This window comes from Oncorhynchus tshawytscha, linkage group LG04 (genome assembly GCF_018296145.1).
Source record: "Oncorhynchus tshawytscha isolate Ot180627B linkage group LG04, Otsh_v2.0, whole genome shotgun sequence".
In the NCBI taxonomy this organism is placed as follows: domain Eukaryota; kingdom Metazoa; phylum Chordata; class Actinopteri; order Salmoniformes; family Salmonidae; genus Oncorhynchus; species Oncorhynchus tshawytscha.
Window position 1 is genome coordinate 62,940,302 of NC_056432.1, and position 18,277 is coordinate 62,958,578.

The following is an 18,277-nucleotide window of genomic DNA, read 5'->3' on the forward strand; positions in this document are numbered from 1 at the left end:
ATTAGCAGAGTAGTTTTGCTCCGGGCAGTGACTAGTCTGCAGACGTATCAGTCAGGAGATACAGACCGCGTAGTTAGTATGTTATTACATCTTAGGACTGCCCGGTATGGCAACTGCTCGGCCTCCGGCTGCAAGGCACTATAGAGGGTATTACGTACGGCCCAGTACATCACCGGGGCCAAGCTTCCTTGGTTAGAGGCTCGTAAGTAAGCATTTCATTGTAAGGTCTACTACACCTGTTGTATTCGGCGCATGTGATCAATAAAATTTTATTTGAGTATGGAGCAGCAGGTACCAATCCCCCTGACTTTCTAAATAACACTTTTCCATGCTGTGACGGCATAAGGCAGAACACACCTTCACATCCAAAACATAACTCTCTGTGTGGTGGAGGCTTCCAGATAGAGAACATGTGTTCTGAAGAGCCCTCTTGGGGGAGAAGTGAACAGCAGAGATTAATAAGAGCCATGTACAGGTAAAGTACATACAGTCCTCAGAGTAAAATGATTGTAGGTTTAGTCAATACTTTGAAAGCCTGTAAGTCAAAAATCCACAAAAAGCTTCTAATGGACAGATCTAAGATAGGGGAGACTTAGAAAAGTCAATTTACCAACTCAAAATTATTTACTAATTAAAAATCTTGATTGGGAAAAAAATTATAACTTATTACAGTATGCATATCAGTGTGCTACATCTGTAATTAGGGATTTCAATTCCTCAATCACTTTCTTTCCTATTCTGGTATGAGCATTTAAAGGTGCCACCCATCTTGGCATGACTTTGCAGAACGCTGTGGATAGATCAACTTCTGAAACCATGACAACCATGCAGAATAGTGGGGAGTCAGTCTGTCACTTTCCCCCCACAACGCCTGATAGGATCAAAAGGAAAAACAAGAAACCCTAGATCCCAGAAATGTTCCATATGCACAAAAAGCTTATTTCTCTGAAATTGTTTACATCCCTGTTATTGAGCATTTCCCCCTTGCCAAGATAATCCATCTACCTGACAGGTGTGGCATATCAAGAAGCTGATTAAACAGCATGATCATTACACAGGTGCACCTTGTGCTGGGGACAATAAAAGACCACTCTAAAATGTGCAGTTTTGTCACAACACAATGTCACAGATGTCTCGCGCTTTGAGGGAGTACACAATTGGTATGCTGACTGCAGCAATGTCCACCAGAGCTGTTGCCAGAGAATATAATGTTAATTTCTCTACCATAAGCCACCCCCAACATCATTTTAGAGTATTTGGCAGTACGCCCAACTGGCCTCACAACTGCATGCCAGCCCAGGACTTCACATCCGGCTTCTTCACCTGCGGGATTGTCTGAGACCAGCCACCCGGACAACTGATGAAACTGAGGAGTATTAATATCTGTAATAAAGCCCTTTTGTGGGGAAAAACCCAGTGGGTGGGCCTATGCCCTCCCAGGTCCACCCATGGCTGTGCCCCTGCCCAGTCATGTGAAATCTATAGATTAGGGCCTAATGTATTTATTTCAATTGACTGATTTCCGTTTATGAACTGTAACTCAGTAAAATGGTTGAAATTGTTGCATGTTGCGTTTTTTATTTTGTGTTATTGACTGCGTTTGTTTATGTGTAACTCCGTGTTGTTGTTTTTGTCACACTGCCTTGCTTTTTCTTGGCCAGGTTGAAGTTGTAAATGAGAAACTTGTTCTCAACTGGCCTACCTGGTTAAATAAAGATGAAATAAAATAAATCAAAATATTTTTGTTCAGTATAAAATAAATCTTGTCCTCTATTTATTTTATTTTTATTTTACCTTTATTTAACCAGGTAGGCAAGTTGAAAACAAGTTCTCATTTACAATTGCGACCTGGCCAAGATAAAGCAAAGCAGTTCGACAGATACAACGACACAGAGTTACACATGGAGTAAAACAAACATACAGTCAATAACACAGTATAAACAAGTCTATATACAATGTGAGCAAATTAGGTGAGAAGGGAGGTAAAGGCAAAAAAGGCCATGGTGGCAAAGTAAATACAATATAGCAAGTAAAACACTGGAATGGTAGTTTTGCAATGGAAGAATGTGCAAAGTAGAAATAAAAATAATGGGGTGCAAAGGAGCAAAATAAATAAATAAATAAAATTTAAATACAGTTGGGAAAGAGGTAGTTGTTTGGGCTAAATTATAGGTGGGCTATGTACAGGTGCAGTAATCTGTGAGCTGCTCTGACAGTTGGTGCTTAAAGCTAGTGAGGGAGATAAGTGTTTCCAGTTTCAGAGATTTTTGTAGTTCGTTCCAGTCATTGGCAGCAGAGAACTGGAAGGAGAGGCGGCCAAAGAAAGAATTGGTTTTGGGGGTGACTAGAGAGATATACTTGCTGGAGCGTGTGCTACAGGTGGGAGATGCTATGGTGACCAGCGAGCTGAGATAAGGGGGACTTTACCTAGCAGGGTCTTGTAGATGACATGGAGCCAGTGGGTTTGGCGACGAGTATGAAGCGAGGGCCAGCCAACGAGAGCGTACAGGTCGCAATGGTGGGTAGTATATGGGGCTTTGGTGACAAAACGGATTGCACTGTGATAGACTGCATCCAATTTGTTGAGTAGGGTATTGGAGGCTATTTTGTAAATGACATCGCCAAAGTCGAGGATTGGTAGGATGGTCAGTTTTACAAGGGTATGTTTGGCAGCATGAGTGAAGGATGCTTTGTTGCGAAATAGGAAGCCAATTCTAGATTTAACTTTGGATTGGAGATGTTTGATGTGGGTCTGGAAGGAGAGTTTACAGTCTAACCAGACACCTAAGTATTTGTAGTTGTCCACGTATTCTAAGTCAGAGCCGTCCAGAGTAGTGATGTTGGACAGGCGGGTAGGTGCAGGTAGCGATCGGTTGAAGAGCATGCATTTAGTTTTACTTGTATTTAAGAGCAATTGGAGGCCACGGAAGGAGAGTTGTATGGCATTGAAGCTTGCCTGGAGGGTTGCTACCCATCCCGGATCCGGGATCGTGACTACGGCTCAAGCTCATTAGCATAACGCAAAATGCGAAAAAATATTCTTAGACATATTTAACCTCCACACCTACACAAGTCCAATAGCTCAAATGAAAGATAAACACCTTGTTCATCTACCCAGCAAGTCAGATTTCTAAAATGTTTTACGGCGAAAACATAGCACACATTTATATTAGACCACCACCGAAACAAAATGCAAGCGGCGGCCATTTTGTCCCAGAAAATATAAAATTTAAAAGTAGGATTAAAAAATAAATAATTCACTAACCTTTTGAAAATCTTCATCAGATGACAGTAATATTACATGTTACACAGTACATTTTTTTTTTTTCAATAATATGCCATTAATATCCATAAATCTCTGTTTACAATGACGACATTTCAAAAATGCTACTCAAAATGTCCGGAGAAATTATGATAGCTCGGACAGATAACGTCAGATAACAAGCAATAAACATGACTAAATATACATGTTCTACATATAGTTACAAAGATACACTTCTTCTTAATACAACCGCTGTGTTACATTTATTTTTAACGTTACAGAATTCGTTCACTAGTCTATGCTATGAGTCGGCGCTCAGATATTAGCAGTGTCTCCTCTACGTTTGGAGTCCACAGAAACCCAAAATAACCACATAAATATTCCCTTACCTTTGATGTTCTTCGATCAGAAGACGTAGAAGGAGTCATACTTACCCAATACATCGTTTGGTTTCAAGTTGTGCGTCTTTGTATTAGCATATGCTAACAGCTTCAGCTGAAATGCACCCAAAATAACTTCTGCTCCTTCTGGTCCCGCACTCTTGCGCAATCAAACTTCAAAATTACATATTATATGTTGACTAAACTGGTCAAACTAAGTGCAGAATCGAGCAAAATGATGTTTTTATCATGTAAAACAATGATCATCGCGAACAAACGAACCGGCTTCAACTGGTGTCTATTGGAAAAGAACGTTCTCCAAATCGGCCGCGCGCAATAGAGTGCATGTATGTGAGAGTGAACCGGGCATTTTCGCCCGCCAAAGGATGAGGGAGCACGAAATTCAAACAATGAACGTGCCAATTGAAAGCAGACATCGCGCTGAACAAATACATACTGTTCCCAGATCGGTAGCTGCCTGGGAAGGGTGGGGGCGATGACGTCAAAGTTGACCCAACTTTTCTCTTGACAAGAGAGAGTTTGGGAGAAAGGCTGCCCTGAGAGTTCTGCTTTACATACAGACATAATTTAAACGGTTTTAGAAACTTTAGAGTGTTTTCTATTCAATAATTATTATTATATGCATATATTATCAATTTTGGAAAAAAATATTTTCAGTTTACTATGGGCACGCACTTCCTCCAACGGGGGCAGTATTGAGCCATAAGCTCAAGAGGTTAACACAGTGTCCAAAGAATGGCCGGAAGTATACAGAATGGTGTCGTCTGCGTAGAGGTGGATCAGAGACTCACCAGCAGCAAGAGCGACCTCATTGATGTATACAGAGAAGAGAGTCGGTCCAAGAATTGAACCCTGTGGCACCCCCATAGAGACTGCCAGAGATCCGGACAGCAGACCCTCCGATTTGACACACTGAACTCTATCAGAGAAGTAGTTGGTGAACCAGGCGAAGCAATCATTTGAGAAACCAAGGCTGTCGAGTCTGCCGATGAGGATGTGGTGATTGACAGAGTCGAAAGCCTTGGCCAGATCAATGAATACGGCTGCACAGTAATGTTTCTTATCGATGGCGGTTAAGATATCGTTTAGGACCTTGAGCGTGGCTGAGGTGCACCCATGACCAGCTCTGAAACCAGATTGCATAGCAGAGAAGGTATGGTGAGATTCGAAATGGTCGGTAATCTGTTTGTTGACTTGGCTTTCGAAGACCTTAGAAAGGCACGGTAGGATAGATATAGGTCTGTAGCAGTTTGGGTCAAGAGTGTCCCCCTTTGAAGAGGGGGATGACCGCAGCTGCTTTCCAATCTTTGGGAATCTCAGACGACACGAAAGAGAGGTTGAACAGGCTAGTAATAGGGGTGGCAACAATTTCGGCAGATAATTTTAGAAAGAAAGGGTCCAGATTGTCTAGCCCGGCTGATTTGTAGGGGTCCAGATTTTGCAGCTCTTTCAGAACATCAGCTGAATGGATTTGGGAGAAGGAGAAATGGGGAAGGCTTGGGCGAGTTGCTGTTGGGGGTGCAGTGCTGTTGACCGGGGTAGGAGTAGCCAGGTGGAAAGCATGGCCAGCCATAGAAAAATGCTTATTGAAATTCTCAATTATGGTGGATTTATCAGTGGTGACAGTGTTTCCTATCTTCAGTGCAGTGGGCAGCTGGGAGGAGGTGTTCTTATTCTCCATGGACTTTACAGTGTCCCAGAACTTTTTGAGTTAGTGTTGCAGGAAGCAAATTTCTGCTTGAAAAAGCTAGCCTTGGCTTTTCTAACTGCCTGTGTATAATGGTTTCTAGCTTCCCTGAACAGCTGCATATCACGGGGCTGTTCGATGCTAATGCAGAACGCCATAGGATGTTTTTGTGTTGGTTAAGGGCAGTCAGGTCTGGGGAGAACCAAGGGCTATATCTGTTCCTGGTTCTAAATTTCTTGAATGGGGCATGTTTATTTAAGATGGTTAGGAAGGCATTTAAAAAAAATATCCAGGCATCCTCTACTGACGGGATGAGATCAATATCCTTCCAGGATACCCCGGCCAGGTCGATTAGAAAGGCTCTATTCATTGCTTGCTGTCTTCAAGCAAGTCAGAGATGGCTGTTCAACAAAGGCTGTTTTCTGAACACAAGGGAGCCCATTTATTAAATGTCCTCTTGTTAACAGTACACTCATAGAAAAAAAGATGCTATCTAAAATCAATAAGGGTTCTTCGGCTGTCTCCATAGGATAACCCTTTTGGTTCCAGGTAGAACCCTTTCCAATGAGGGTTCTACATGGAACCCAAAAGAGTTCTACCTGGAAACAAAATGGGTTCTCCTATGGGTACAGCTGAAGAACCATTTTGGAACCCTTTTTTTCCTAAGAGTGTACTGTATAGAATCATGTACTAAACCAGGACTGCTGAACACTCACTACATTTCTAATAAACTTCATTTTCTGAGTTTCTATAGTTTTTTTAAAGGTCTTCATGAACATTCTCTGATTACAGGCAAAATTCACTTCTTAAAGAATGTTGGGCACATTGAGTAGAAGCCAAGATCAAAGAGGGAGTGAATAAGTATCTATGCCATCCTTCTGAGAGACAACACTGTGAGTCATCTGGTGGGCACAGGGTCAATGTTCAAATAGGTGGAGGGTTTTTCTAACAAGAAAAAATGGATAGAATCAAACATATAGTCACCTACTGTTCAAACAGGCTTTCCTTGCACTGCCCTCTCTGCTGGAAAGGCCAATTATTTTGCAACTTCAAAACCGGAATGATGCAAGAACATGTTTGCAGGCAGCAATTTCAGCTACAAAATGAAGCAAAGAAAGGATGGCATTTATTTTTATTGTCTAGTGCACACAACCAAAACTTTACTTCCGCTTTTAACCCAACCCCTCTGAATCAGAGGTCGGCTCTGTCATTTGAACTGGTCACCTGACCAACACAATGTAATTCAATCAAATCGCATGACACACTGTATCTCCTTGACTGGTTCTACTCAAATAACAACATGTCAGCCTTACCAGAGAAACTATTCACATTTCCTGGAATGGATAAATGGGACTAAACACCTCCCTCTGCAACTGGATCCTGGATCCCCCAGCCACCCCAGTCATAGACTGTTCTCTCTACTACCGCATGGCAAGCGGTACCGGCGTGCCAAGTCTAGGACAAAAAGGCTTCTCAACAGTTTTTACCCCCAAGCCATAAGACTCCTGAACAGGTAATCAAATGGCTACCCGGACTATTTGCACTGTGTGCCCCCCTTCCCCCACCACTCTCTGTTTATCATATATGCATAGTCACTTTAACTATACATTATACATAACTATACATTAATTTACATACTACCTCAATTGGCCCGACCAACCAGTGCTCCTGCACATTGGCTAACCGGGCTATCTGAATTATGTCCCTTCACCCACCACCCCCCAAACCCTCTTTTACACTGATGCTACTCTCTGTTCATCATATATGCATAGTCACTTTAACCATATCTACATGTACATACTACCTCAATCAGCCCGACTAACCGGTGTCTGTATGTAGCCTCGCTACCGTTATTTTTCACTGTCTTTTTACTGTTGTTTTTATTTCTTTACTTACCTATTGTTCACCCAATACCTTTTGTTGCACTATTGGTTAGAGCCTGTAAGTAACTTCTTCTTTAAGAGGCTCCTCTGTCCTCCACTCGTTACCTGTATTAATGGCACCTGTTTGAACTTGTTATCAGTATAAAAGACACCTGTCCACAACCTCAAACAGTCACACTCCAAACTCCACTATGGCCAAGACCAAAGAGCTGTCAAAGGACACCAGAAACAAAATTATAGACCTGCACCAAGCTGGGAAGACTGAATCTGCAATAGATAAGCAGCTTGGTTGAACCACACGGGTGGACCTAGTGAATGACCTGCAGAGAGCTGGGACCAAAGTAACAAAGCCTACCATCAGTAACACACTACGCTGCCAGGGACTCAAATCCTGCAGTGCCAGACGTGTCCCCCTGCTTAAGCCAGTACATGTCCAGGCCCGTCTGAAGTTTGCTAGAGAGCATTTGGATGATCCAGAAGAAGATTGGGAAAATGTCATATGGTCAGATGAAACCAAAATAGAACTTTTTGGTAAAAACTCAACTCGTCATGTTTGGAGGACAAAGAATGCTGAGTTGCATCCAAAGAACACCATACCTACTGTGGAGCATGGGAGTGGAAACATCATGCTTTGGGGCTGTTTTTCTGCAAAGGGACCAGGACGACTGATCCGTGTAAAGGAAAGAATGAATGGGGCCATGTATCGTGAGATTTTGAGTGAAAACCTCCTTCCATCAGCAAGGGCATTGAAGATGAAATGTGGCTGGGTCTTTCAGCATGACAATGATCCCAAACACACCGCCCAGGCAACGAAGTAGTGGCTTCGTAAGAAGCATTTCAAGGTCCTGGAGTGGCCTAGTCAGTCTCCAGATCTCAACGCCATAGAAAATCTTTGGAGGGAGTTGAAAGTCCGTGTTGCCCAGCAACAGCCCCAAAACGTCACTGCTCTAGAGGAGATCTGCATGGAGGAATGGGCCAAAATACCAGCAACAGTGTGTGAAAACCTTGTGAAGACTTACAGAAAACGTTTAACCTCTGTCATTGCCAACAAAGGGTATATAACAAAGTATTGAGATAAATTTTTGCTATTGACCAAATACTTATTTTCCACCATAATGTGCAAATAAATTCCTAAAAAATCCCACAATGTGATTTTCTGGATTTTTTCTCTCTCATTTTGTCTGTCATAGTTGAAGTGTACCTATGATGAAAATTACAGGCCTCTCTCATCTTTTTAAGATGAGAACTTGCACAATTGGTGGCTGACTAAATACTTTTTTGCCCCACTGTATACTGTATGTGTATATATGTATGTATACTGTATATGTGTGTGTATACTGTATATGTGTATATATGTATGTATACTGTATATGTGTATGTATACTGTATATGTGTATGTATACTGTATATCTGTATAAAGAAATATAGCTGAGTGGAGGTAAACACCAGTAATATGAATGGAGAGGAAAAGCCTTTCACTGTTCTATAAGCAGGGGATCTTGTGAATAATTAAACCACCAATCATCTACCTCATAGCAGCAGGAGTGTTGTGTCAATAAATGACTCTATGACCCTCCGTGCTGAGCTGCCTGCTAACCACTAGCAGTTCCACTATCAAGTCCACAGAAATAGCAGAATGTGTTAAACACCCAAATGTCACATTTGTGTTTCTTTACACACAGAGTTGGTGACTGTGTAGAAACAGAAAGAGGAAAACAGACACACAGAGAGATGCACTGGCAGAGATGGAGGAGAGATTGATGTATGGAATTCATGTGGGCGTGAATATAATCGTTGCATAACTGCAGCCATCAAAAACCAGCAACCGGTCTTAACGGCCCACCTGCCATCTGCAGGCCAAACCAACATCCACTAACAACAGTGACAATCAACAGATGACACTCCATCCAAGATGTTTCCATAACAACTTCTCTAAAACTTCCCTACCCATCTGTGTTTCCTTAGTGACCGTGTGGATCATTCCCAGATTGTAGACCTGCCAGTCAAAGACATCATGCCAGATGTGTTCAGGGAAATGTCCCTGCCCACCAGCTGTCCCCTTACCTCCTCCAGTGCCCACAGGGAGTCCACCACAGGTTTGATCTTCTTCTGGTTGTAGAGGGAGAAGAGTTTCTCCACCACCGTTTTCACCTTCCCACACCTGCCCTGCTTGAACAGGAGGTTGAGCAGCGAGAATCCAGCAATGACCTTGTTCTCTTCATAGAGTTTAATAGGGTTCACCTTCTCAACCTGCCACCACTGGGGAGTCAAACCAGAGACACACACATCACTTACCCCAATAACTCATTTGTGTTTCATTGTAAGTAATGAATGTTCGATAAATATTAAACAGACTGTTCCATTCTGTAAACTCAGTGACAGACTCAGCATTTCTAACTCACAGATTTCGCAAGGCTGAAGAAACTCTTTGTTTCCCCAGTAACCATGTTTGATGAGCCTGAAAACACAAAAACAAAGGCACAAGCTTATAGAGAGAGACAGGGTGGTGGTGTTAACTGTTGGGCTGAAGTGATGGGTGAACCGTACAGCGCCGTGAGGTGAAGAGGGGTTATTGTGGGGGAGGAGTGGTTGCCTCCTTTAGATCTGGCACAGCTAATGAACTCTGTTCACCGTCCTACCATTAATTGATTCAAGCCGCATTAGTGTTACAACTCCACGACTGTCATACTGACAGAAACACTAATTCTACATTATCTGAAACCTAAGAAAACTCTTGTAATTAAACAATTCAGATGTGGATAAAAGCCAGGGGCAGTAAAATATATTCAGGTGTCATTTTTAATCCATTTGAATTAACCTACATTTCGCACTGAATCACAATGCACGCCTGGTTTTCAATGAGGTTCAAGCGGTCGCTTAAATTCTGTCCAGATTGACTATTGAGTAGATGGAGGGATATTACCTCGAAATAAAAGGACCATCTGTATTCTAAGTGTCCTTAGACGAGGTGAAAGTCTGAAGAGCTTGAGCCTATATCTTACAAGAAACTTTACAAATATTTGTGGTCTAAGCTATGTTATAGGAAACAGTGCCTTCAGAAAGTATTCACACCAGTTGACTTTTTCCACATTTTGTTGTGTTACAGCCTGAATTTAAAATAGATTAAATTACGATTTTTTTTGTCACTGGCCTAAACACAATAAAGTACCCCATAATGTCAAAGTAAAATGTAATTTTAAAAATAATAATTCGTAATGACAAGCTGACATGTTATGGATATGCTTGTAATCGTTACGAACTGAGGAGTTTTTCAGAATACAAAAGAAACATAAGGGAGCTAAGCACAGGCAAATCCTACAGGAAAACCTGGTTCCACCAGACACTGGTGGATGAATTCACCTTTCAGCAGGACAATAATCTAAAACACAAGGCCAAATCTACACTGAAGTTGTTTACCAAGAAGACAGTGTATATTTCTGAATGGCCAAGTTACCGTTTTGAATTAAATCTGCTTGAAAATCTATGGGAAGACTTGAAAATGGTTGTCTTGTAATGATCAACAACCAATTGTTTTAAAGAATAATGGGTACATATTGTACAATCCAGGTTTGCAAAGCTCCTAACAGACTTACCCAGAAAGACTCGCAGTTGTAATCGCTGCCAAATGTGATTCTAACATGTATTGACTCAGGAGTGTGAATACTTATGTAAATTAGATATTTCTGTGTTTCATTTTGAATACATTTGCTAACATTTCTAAAAAACACTGTTTACTTTGTCATTGTGGGGTATTGTATGTAGATGGGTGAGAAAAAATATATATTTAATCAATTTTGAATTCAGACTGTAAAACAACAAGATATGGAATGAGTCAAGGGGTATGAATACTTCTTGAAGGCACTGTATATGTATAGCGCAAGTACAATGGTGCCTAACCTATATACAATACCTGTCAGTAAGTTTGAAATGTCCTAAATTAAAAATGTCACTCAAGATACGTCATCATTCACAGGCTAACACCACATCATATCTCAAGAGTCTTATGTGCGACACTGGTGGCACAATCTAGCGAATTTATGAGTAGCATCCTGATAGGACACCAACCGTAGAGGATGTAGGTTCCCAGAGGCCTCAGCAGACCGAGGCCTTTACCAGTGTTCTCCCCAGACAGACAGTCCAGGACGATGTCCACTCCCTCTGGAGAGATCCTACCAAATACAGGAAATTCAATTAACAAGAATCAACATGTTCCTCATTTACAGACAGCCTCAACTGCAGGCTTTATCAGAAGCCTATCAATCTATTAGTCATTCAATGTTTAGCTCAGATTTCAATAGTTACATTTATATATTTTTAACAAATACTAAACAATACAGTTTATTGACATTTCGATCAGCCTTTTGTTCAATCAAATTCCACTTGATTTCAAGTGATACAGTATTAAAAGACCAAGCATTGGACAGGTTAACCATTGGTGTGATTTTTCATGGCATGACTCACTTAAAAGAGCACCAATGTGAAAGAAAGAATGAGAGCAATGTTCTGATCAAGGGGTCCTAATGCTTTACTTTTCTGCCTGGTGGCCTGCCTGCCTGCTTGGCTAAACTGCTCGGGGGTCTTATGATGCCCATGGCCTTGCATATTGTAAAAGGGGTGACTTAAGACCAATTTAATTTTGCTTTGCTCTTGATCCTGAGAGGAATGTGGGGCCACGGAGATGAAAGGCTTATAATCTGCCTCTCCCTCTGATATGGCTGTATTTACTACCAGTGTGATATGCAGGCAGACATTATTCTCCCTCTGATATGGCTGTATTTACTACCAGTGTGATATGCAGGCAGACAGTATTCTCCCTCTGATATGGCTGTATTTACTACCAGTGTGATATGCAAGCAGACAGTATTCTCCCTCTGATATGGCTGTATTTACTACCAGTGTGATATGCAGGCAGACAGTATTCTCCCTCTGATATGGCTGTATTTACTACCATTGTGATATGCAGGCAGACAGTATTCTCCCTCTGATATGGCTGTATTTACTACCAGTGTGATATGCAGGCAGACAGTATTCTCCCTCTGATATGGCTGTATTTACTACCAGTGTGATATGCAGGCAGACAGTATTCTCCCTCTGATATGGCTGTATTTACTACCAGTGTGATATGCAAGCAGACAGTATTCTCCCTCTGATATGGCTGTATTTACTACCATTGTGATATGCAGGCAGACAGTATTCTCCCTCTGATATGGCTGTATTTACTACCAGTGTGATATGCAGGCAAACAGTATTCTCCCTCTGTCAATTAGTACTGAGGGGGAACCAGGGATTAGGCTCCTTAAGAAAGGAACTCAAGAGGAAAGCTTGGTTGAATGTATGCATTTATAAAGCACTTCAGAATAAATTCAGAATGTGATTATCGGATGGACATGCTTTAAAGCCTCCTGACTGCATGACTCACCTCCAAAACATTATTCCTATTAGACAGTAGACATGAAGTTGGCCTTGGCATAGAGGGTTATTTTCTGATTGTCTCCTATTGAGGAGGCAGCATCCCTATGGATTGCACTGATTACTAATCAAACATGATAATTAGTGATGGGTGACAAAATCCATATAGTTACATATCGGGATATTATTTTTGACAATATCGCAATATTATTTTTGCGCTAGTTGTCTGTACCTGCACCAAAACTCCAGTTTGTTTCCTCCAGAGATTGTTCTCCATCTTCTTTTTAAATAGGGAGCCAATTTGTTTTCAGCACTTTTATTTCCATGTCTAATCAAAACTCGTTTTCTCATGGCTCTCACTTGTCCCTCTGCAGCAGACATATGGTGAGTAATATGTTTGGAACAGACAAGACAAGACAACGACATGCAGTGTCATCTGAATGGGCATAGTATTTATGAGGCATCAGGGCGCTTTCCTGATTGGCCCAGCTGTTCCACGTCCCCAGCAGACAGCCTGTTGCAAGTTGCCTTCAGAGAGCCTTTGAGCACTCTGCCTCACACACTGCTGTTGCTCTCGGAGACGAGCTGTGTGTTGCCATGGGGACCGCAGCCACGCACGTCCAAATATGGCATCAACTAACATCTGCATCTCCCTGATCTCTACATGCTCTGTGTTCTACGTTATCACATTATCATTGTCAATTCATATGTACATATCAAATTGCACATTATAAACCAAAAGAGATTCTTAGTAATTATGTGAAATTATATCTAAACATATTTTAATAAACCTGTAAGATCCAATGAAATTACACATTCGCTAACAAATTAGTCTTATTCATAAAAATTGTGCAGAACAATTACCTCTGCAGCTCTATGTTTAGAAGAAAGATTTTATCCCAAATCATTTTTATTGTAGAACAAAAAACAAACCTTACTTTTTAACTTCTTGTACATAATCAATGTTTCTGTCGAAGAGGTGGGTCACAGAGTCCTTGATGGCTTCATGTTTGAAAGATGAGGCCGTTCCAAACACAGTGACACTGGGTATAGTGGAGCACAGCTGAGCCACAGCTTGACCCTGAAAAACACCACACAATCCCAGTCAGACTCTCCAAGACACAATTACACAAGGCCAATCCAGACAATGACATTTCCACAGGTTATGCATCACAGCTTTACCAACCATAATCCATATTTGATATGAAAAATAATTATAATAATTATTCTCATCCTGTTCTAATGATTCAACACACTAGGTAAAGACAGTAAATGTTTTCTTGTCCATCTCCACTACAGTATGGTACTACATGCGTGAATTAAACAACAGAGGTATACCCTATTGTGTGCATCAGTCTGAAATCTGAGCAGTCGCTCTACTGTTGTTCATGAATTACAGTCTGTAGGAGCATCTCTAGAGTATAGTTACATATCTAGTTATGTTTAATTATTAAAGCTGGGAATCATTAACCGTGCTTTCGCAAAAAGGGAAATGTGCTACATGAGCCTGATAATTCAATGTCTTTAAAAAAAATGTTTTACAAGTCTGAAGAGTCTGTGTGCATATATACTGTAAAAAGCACAGCCCAGACACTCTCTATCTTCAACCACAGTTACATCTTTCCTAGATGTCATTTTCTCAGCCTCATCTCACCATCATCTTCAATCATGAATACAGTATTATGTAAAACAGCATCTGAGCTGTCTGATAATAGCCACAGGCTATTACCCTCAAGAGCCACCAGAGATACACACCTTGGCGGTATCTATAGTAACATCACTGATATCATTTTCAGATGCTGTGTTTTTCTTTCCACCTCCTTTCGGGAGTTGACTTACCACACCCCCTCCTGCTGAATGGACCAATACTGACATCCCCTCTCGGAGATTGGCAACCTCAAACAGCATCATGTAGGCAGCCACGAAGTTCATGGAGAAGGCTGCTGCCTCAGGAAATGTCATATCATCAGGCATGTTATAGACATAATCCAGTGGTGTGCAAACCACCTCTGCCCAGGCGTTGTAATTTACAAAAGCCATAACCCGGTCTCCTATCTGGCGAGAGGAAAGGGTAAGCTATAAAATATGATAAATGCACATTTTGGAGGTGACATGGTTACAGGTTTGTTTTAGAAATGCACCAAACCTCACATGCTACTCCGACCAATGAATTTCAAAATATCAACATTAACCATTTCAAACTGTAACACAAATCAATATTTTGGGGGGTAAAAATGCAAAGTGAAATCAATATAAACTCAGCAAAAAAAAGAAACGTCCTCTCATTGTCAACTGCGTTTATTTTCAGCAAACTTAACATGTGTAAATATTTGTATGAACATAACAAGATTCAACAACTGAGACATAAACTGAACAAATTCCACAGACATGTGACTAACAGAAATGGAATAATGTGTCCCTGAACAAAGGGGGGGTCAAAATCAAAAGTAACAGTCAGTATCTGGTGTGGCCACCAGCTGCATTAAGTACTGCAGTGCATCTCCTCCTCATGGACTGCACCAGATTTGCCAGTTCTTGCTGTGAGATGTTACCCCACTCTTCCACCAAGGCACCTGCAAGTTCCCAGACATTTCTTGGGGGAATGGCCCTAGCCCTCACCCTCCGATCCAACAGGTCCCAGACGTGCTCAATGGGATTGAGATCAGGGCTCTTCGCTGGCCATGGCAGAACACTGACATTCCTGTCTTGCAGGAAATCACGGACAGAACGAGCAGTATGGCTGGTGGCATTGTCATGCTGGAGGGTCATGTCAGGATGAGCCTGCAGGAAGGGTACCACATGAGGGAGGAGGATGTCTTCCCTGTAACACACAGCGTTGAGATTGTCTGCAATAACAACAAGCTCAGTCCAATGATGCTGTGACACACCACCCCAGACCATGACGGACCCTCCACCTCCAAATCGAGCCCACTCCAGAGTACAGGCCTCGGTGTAACGCTCATTCCTTCGACTATAAACGTGAATCCGACCATCAGCCCTGGTGAGACAAAACCACAACTCGTCAGTGAAGAGCATTTTTTGCCAGTCCTATCTGGTCCAGCGATGGTGGGTTTGAGCCATAGGCGACGTTGTTGCCTGTGATGTCTGGTGATGACCTGCCTTACAACAGGCCTACAAGCCCTCAGTCCAGCATCTCTCAGCCTATTACGGACAGTCTGAGCCCTGATGGAGGAATTGTGCATTCCTGGTGTAACTCGGGCAGTTGTTGTTGCCACCCTGTACCTGTCCCGCAGGTGTGATGTTCGGATGTACCGATCCTGTGCAGGTGTTGTTGCACGTGGTCTGCCACTGCGAGGACGATCAGCTGTCCATCCTGTCTCCCTGTAGCACTGTCTTAGGCATCTCACAGTACGGACATAGCAATTATTGCAGTGACCCTTTCTTTTGGTGTTTATCAGAGTCAGTAGAAAGGCCTCTTTAGTGTCCTAAGTTTTCATAACTGTGACCTTAATCGCCTACCATTTTGTAAGCTGTTATTGTCTTAACAGCCGTTCCATTGGTGCATGTTCATGAATTGTTTATGGGAATGTCTGGGAAACAGTGTTTAAACCCTTTACAATGAAGATCTGTGAAGTTATTTGGATTTTTACCAAATATCTTTGAAAGACAGGGTCCTGAAAAAGAGACATTTCTTTTTTTGCTGAGTTTAGTTATGCTACTAATCCACAACATAATATCATATCTGTGACATACTGTGATCTAGATTCACTGACCTCAAATCCCTTTGTGTTTTCTCCCATCGCCTCCACTATTCCAGAACACTCAAATCCAGGGACAAGTGGCGTTTTCGGAGGACTGTCAATATTACCTTGACGCACCATAAGATCCAGGAAGTTCAAGCCACTGCAACGGTAAATGTCTCATTGATATTAACCTCACAATCAAGCAAAGTTATTTATTTTTAACTTATGATATTGGAGAAGACACAATATTGCATGATGGACATTTTCACTATTTGATAAATGTTACTTAGACTTAAAATATGTTAATAAATAAATGCCTGAGCAGTCATAAGCACAACACAAGCTGTTTGATATCTACAAACCCATGCTAGAATTCCAGACTATTAAAAGGGGCTACAGTTCCAAGGCCATGGTGATTCACATGTACTGAACAATAAATAGCCAATCTGTGATAGAGCATATCTGTAACAGGCTCTCCCTTTTATGGAAAAATTGCTTCTCACTTGTTGAAGGTATAGTTTGTGTATTTCAATATTATCAATAAAACAATATGGTTGGAGTAAAGACAATTATCCAATCCCTCATCCAAATCTACTTACTAAATGCCAAGTAGGCAATCATAAGAGAATAGATCACAAATACCACAAGTGTAGGACTTTGCATGAGCCAGTTGTTGTGAGAAAATCCATTTCAACTGGCTTGAGGTATTTACAGTAACTATTCCCCCAATAAAAGCTCATTAAGATGATCAGTCAAAAACATGCCAAGCAAATCATTTTATCAAGCCAAATTTTGATTAATTCCAACATTGCAGGTGTTTTTGCTTTTCATTTGCATGCCTTCTCCACAGACAGTCCTTATTCATCATCTACTACAGACAGTGAAACATCAGAGGACATGTGGCTTCATGAATGCAATGAGTCCTTTTATCGTGTCACTTTTACAAACTACTCAGGTCGAGTTTAACCTACTTCAATTCAAGGTGTATTCATGGCTCGCCCATACTGAATCAGAATCTGCAACATGTTGCAATACACTTATGAATGTGGTAACTTCGCATCATTGATATTTTAAGATCATTAGGCAGGCATCAATGTAACAATTAATCAACAGTTTAATATGCAACGTTTACCATGCTTTGACGCGAATTTTCACTTCTCCCTCCTGTGGCTCAGGCATCGCCTTCTTGGTTACCCGGAGTTTGTTGAGACCCCCGAAACCGGACAGTATTACGGCTCGCATTTCTTTGGCATCTCCTGCAGATACTACAGTTTCTGTTTCTTTTGCTCCATTCTTCTCTATCATGTGCTCAGTTTCCTCTGTCATCTCCGTTCCTTCTTTAGCTATGTCGGTGGGCTTCATGGAGCTGGAAGGGGATGCTCGAGATTGTAACTGGTCCTTCCTTCCTCCTTCCAAGTTAAGAATGCGCAGTATGAGCCGAATCAGTTCTCTTTTGGAAGAGGGAGAGGCTATTCCGAATAAAGATGTTTATAAATCTTGGATTGCTGATGTTGTATATTGGCCAATGAGAGGATTGGAAGCCACCACTCGGCCATATTGGCACTCCTCAATTACATGTTACAAAGACAACATTACATGTATTTAAGTTTTGTTTTGTTGTAGTGGGGACAATAAAATTATTAATCTCTAAAAAATATACTTTAAGTATTTTTTTTTTAATTAAAAAATCGTTTTTTTACGTTTAGCTCACATAATATAATTTAAAGTTTGCATTAAGTTGTCTGTTATATAATAAACGTGGCAAAAACGAATGTAGACATTAATCCATGTATTTATGTAGCTTCCAAAAGATTTGTTTTACACCGGTGGGGAAGTGCCAAAATGGAGGTACAGAGAGTTAAATTTAGCGCCCCCTTAAAGTCATCTAGTGTATATATATAAATCATTAACATGGACACGCCTAGTGCCCA

The 18,277-nt window shown here is 41.4% G+C and overlaps 1 protein-coding gene across 1 annotated transcript in view; it reads right to left on the bottom strand.

The window, feature by feature from the left end:
* Positions 1–17,876, bottom strand: part of LOC112249157 (synaptic vesicle membrane protein VAT-1 homolog-like) — a 38,716-nt gene extending 20,840 nt beyond the window's left edge. The window contains exons 1-7 of the mRNA XM_042321026.1: positions 17,479–17,876; positions 16,377–16,506; positions 14,482–14,697; positions 13,581–13,723; positions 11,299–11,402; positions 9,636–9,691; positions 9,298–9,492 (exon numbers count right to left, since the gene is read on the bottom strand). Of these exons, the coding sequence (XP_042176960.1) occupies positions 9,298–9,492; positions 9,636–9,691; positions 11,299–11,402; positions 13,581–13,723; positions 14,482–14,697; positions 16,377–16,506; positions 17,479–17,708 (1,074 nt within the window). The 5' untranslated portion in view covers positions 17,709–17,876. The remainder of the gene's footprint in view (positions 1–9,297; positions 9,493–9,635; positions 9,692–11,298; positions 11,403–13,580; positions 13,724–14,481; positions 14,698–16,376; positions 16,507–17,478) is intronic.
* Between the last annotated feature and the right edge of the window lie 401 nt (positions 17,877–18,277).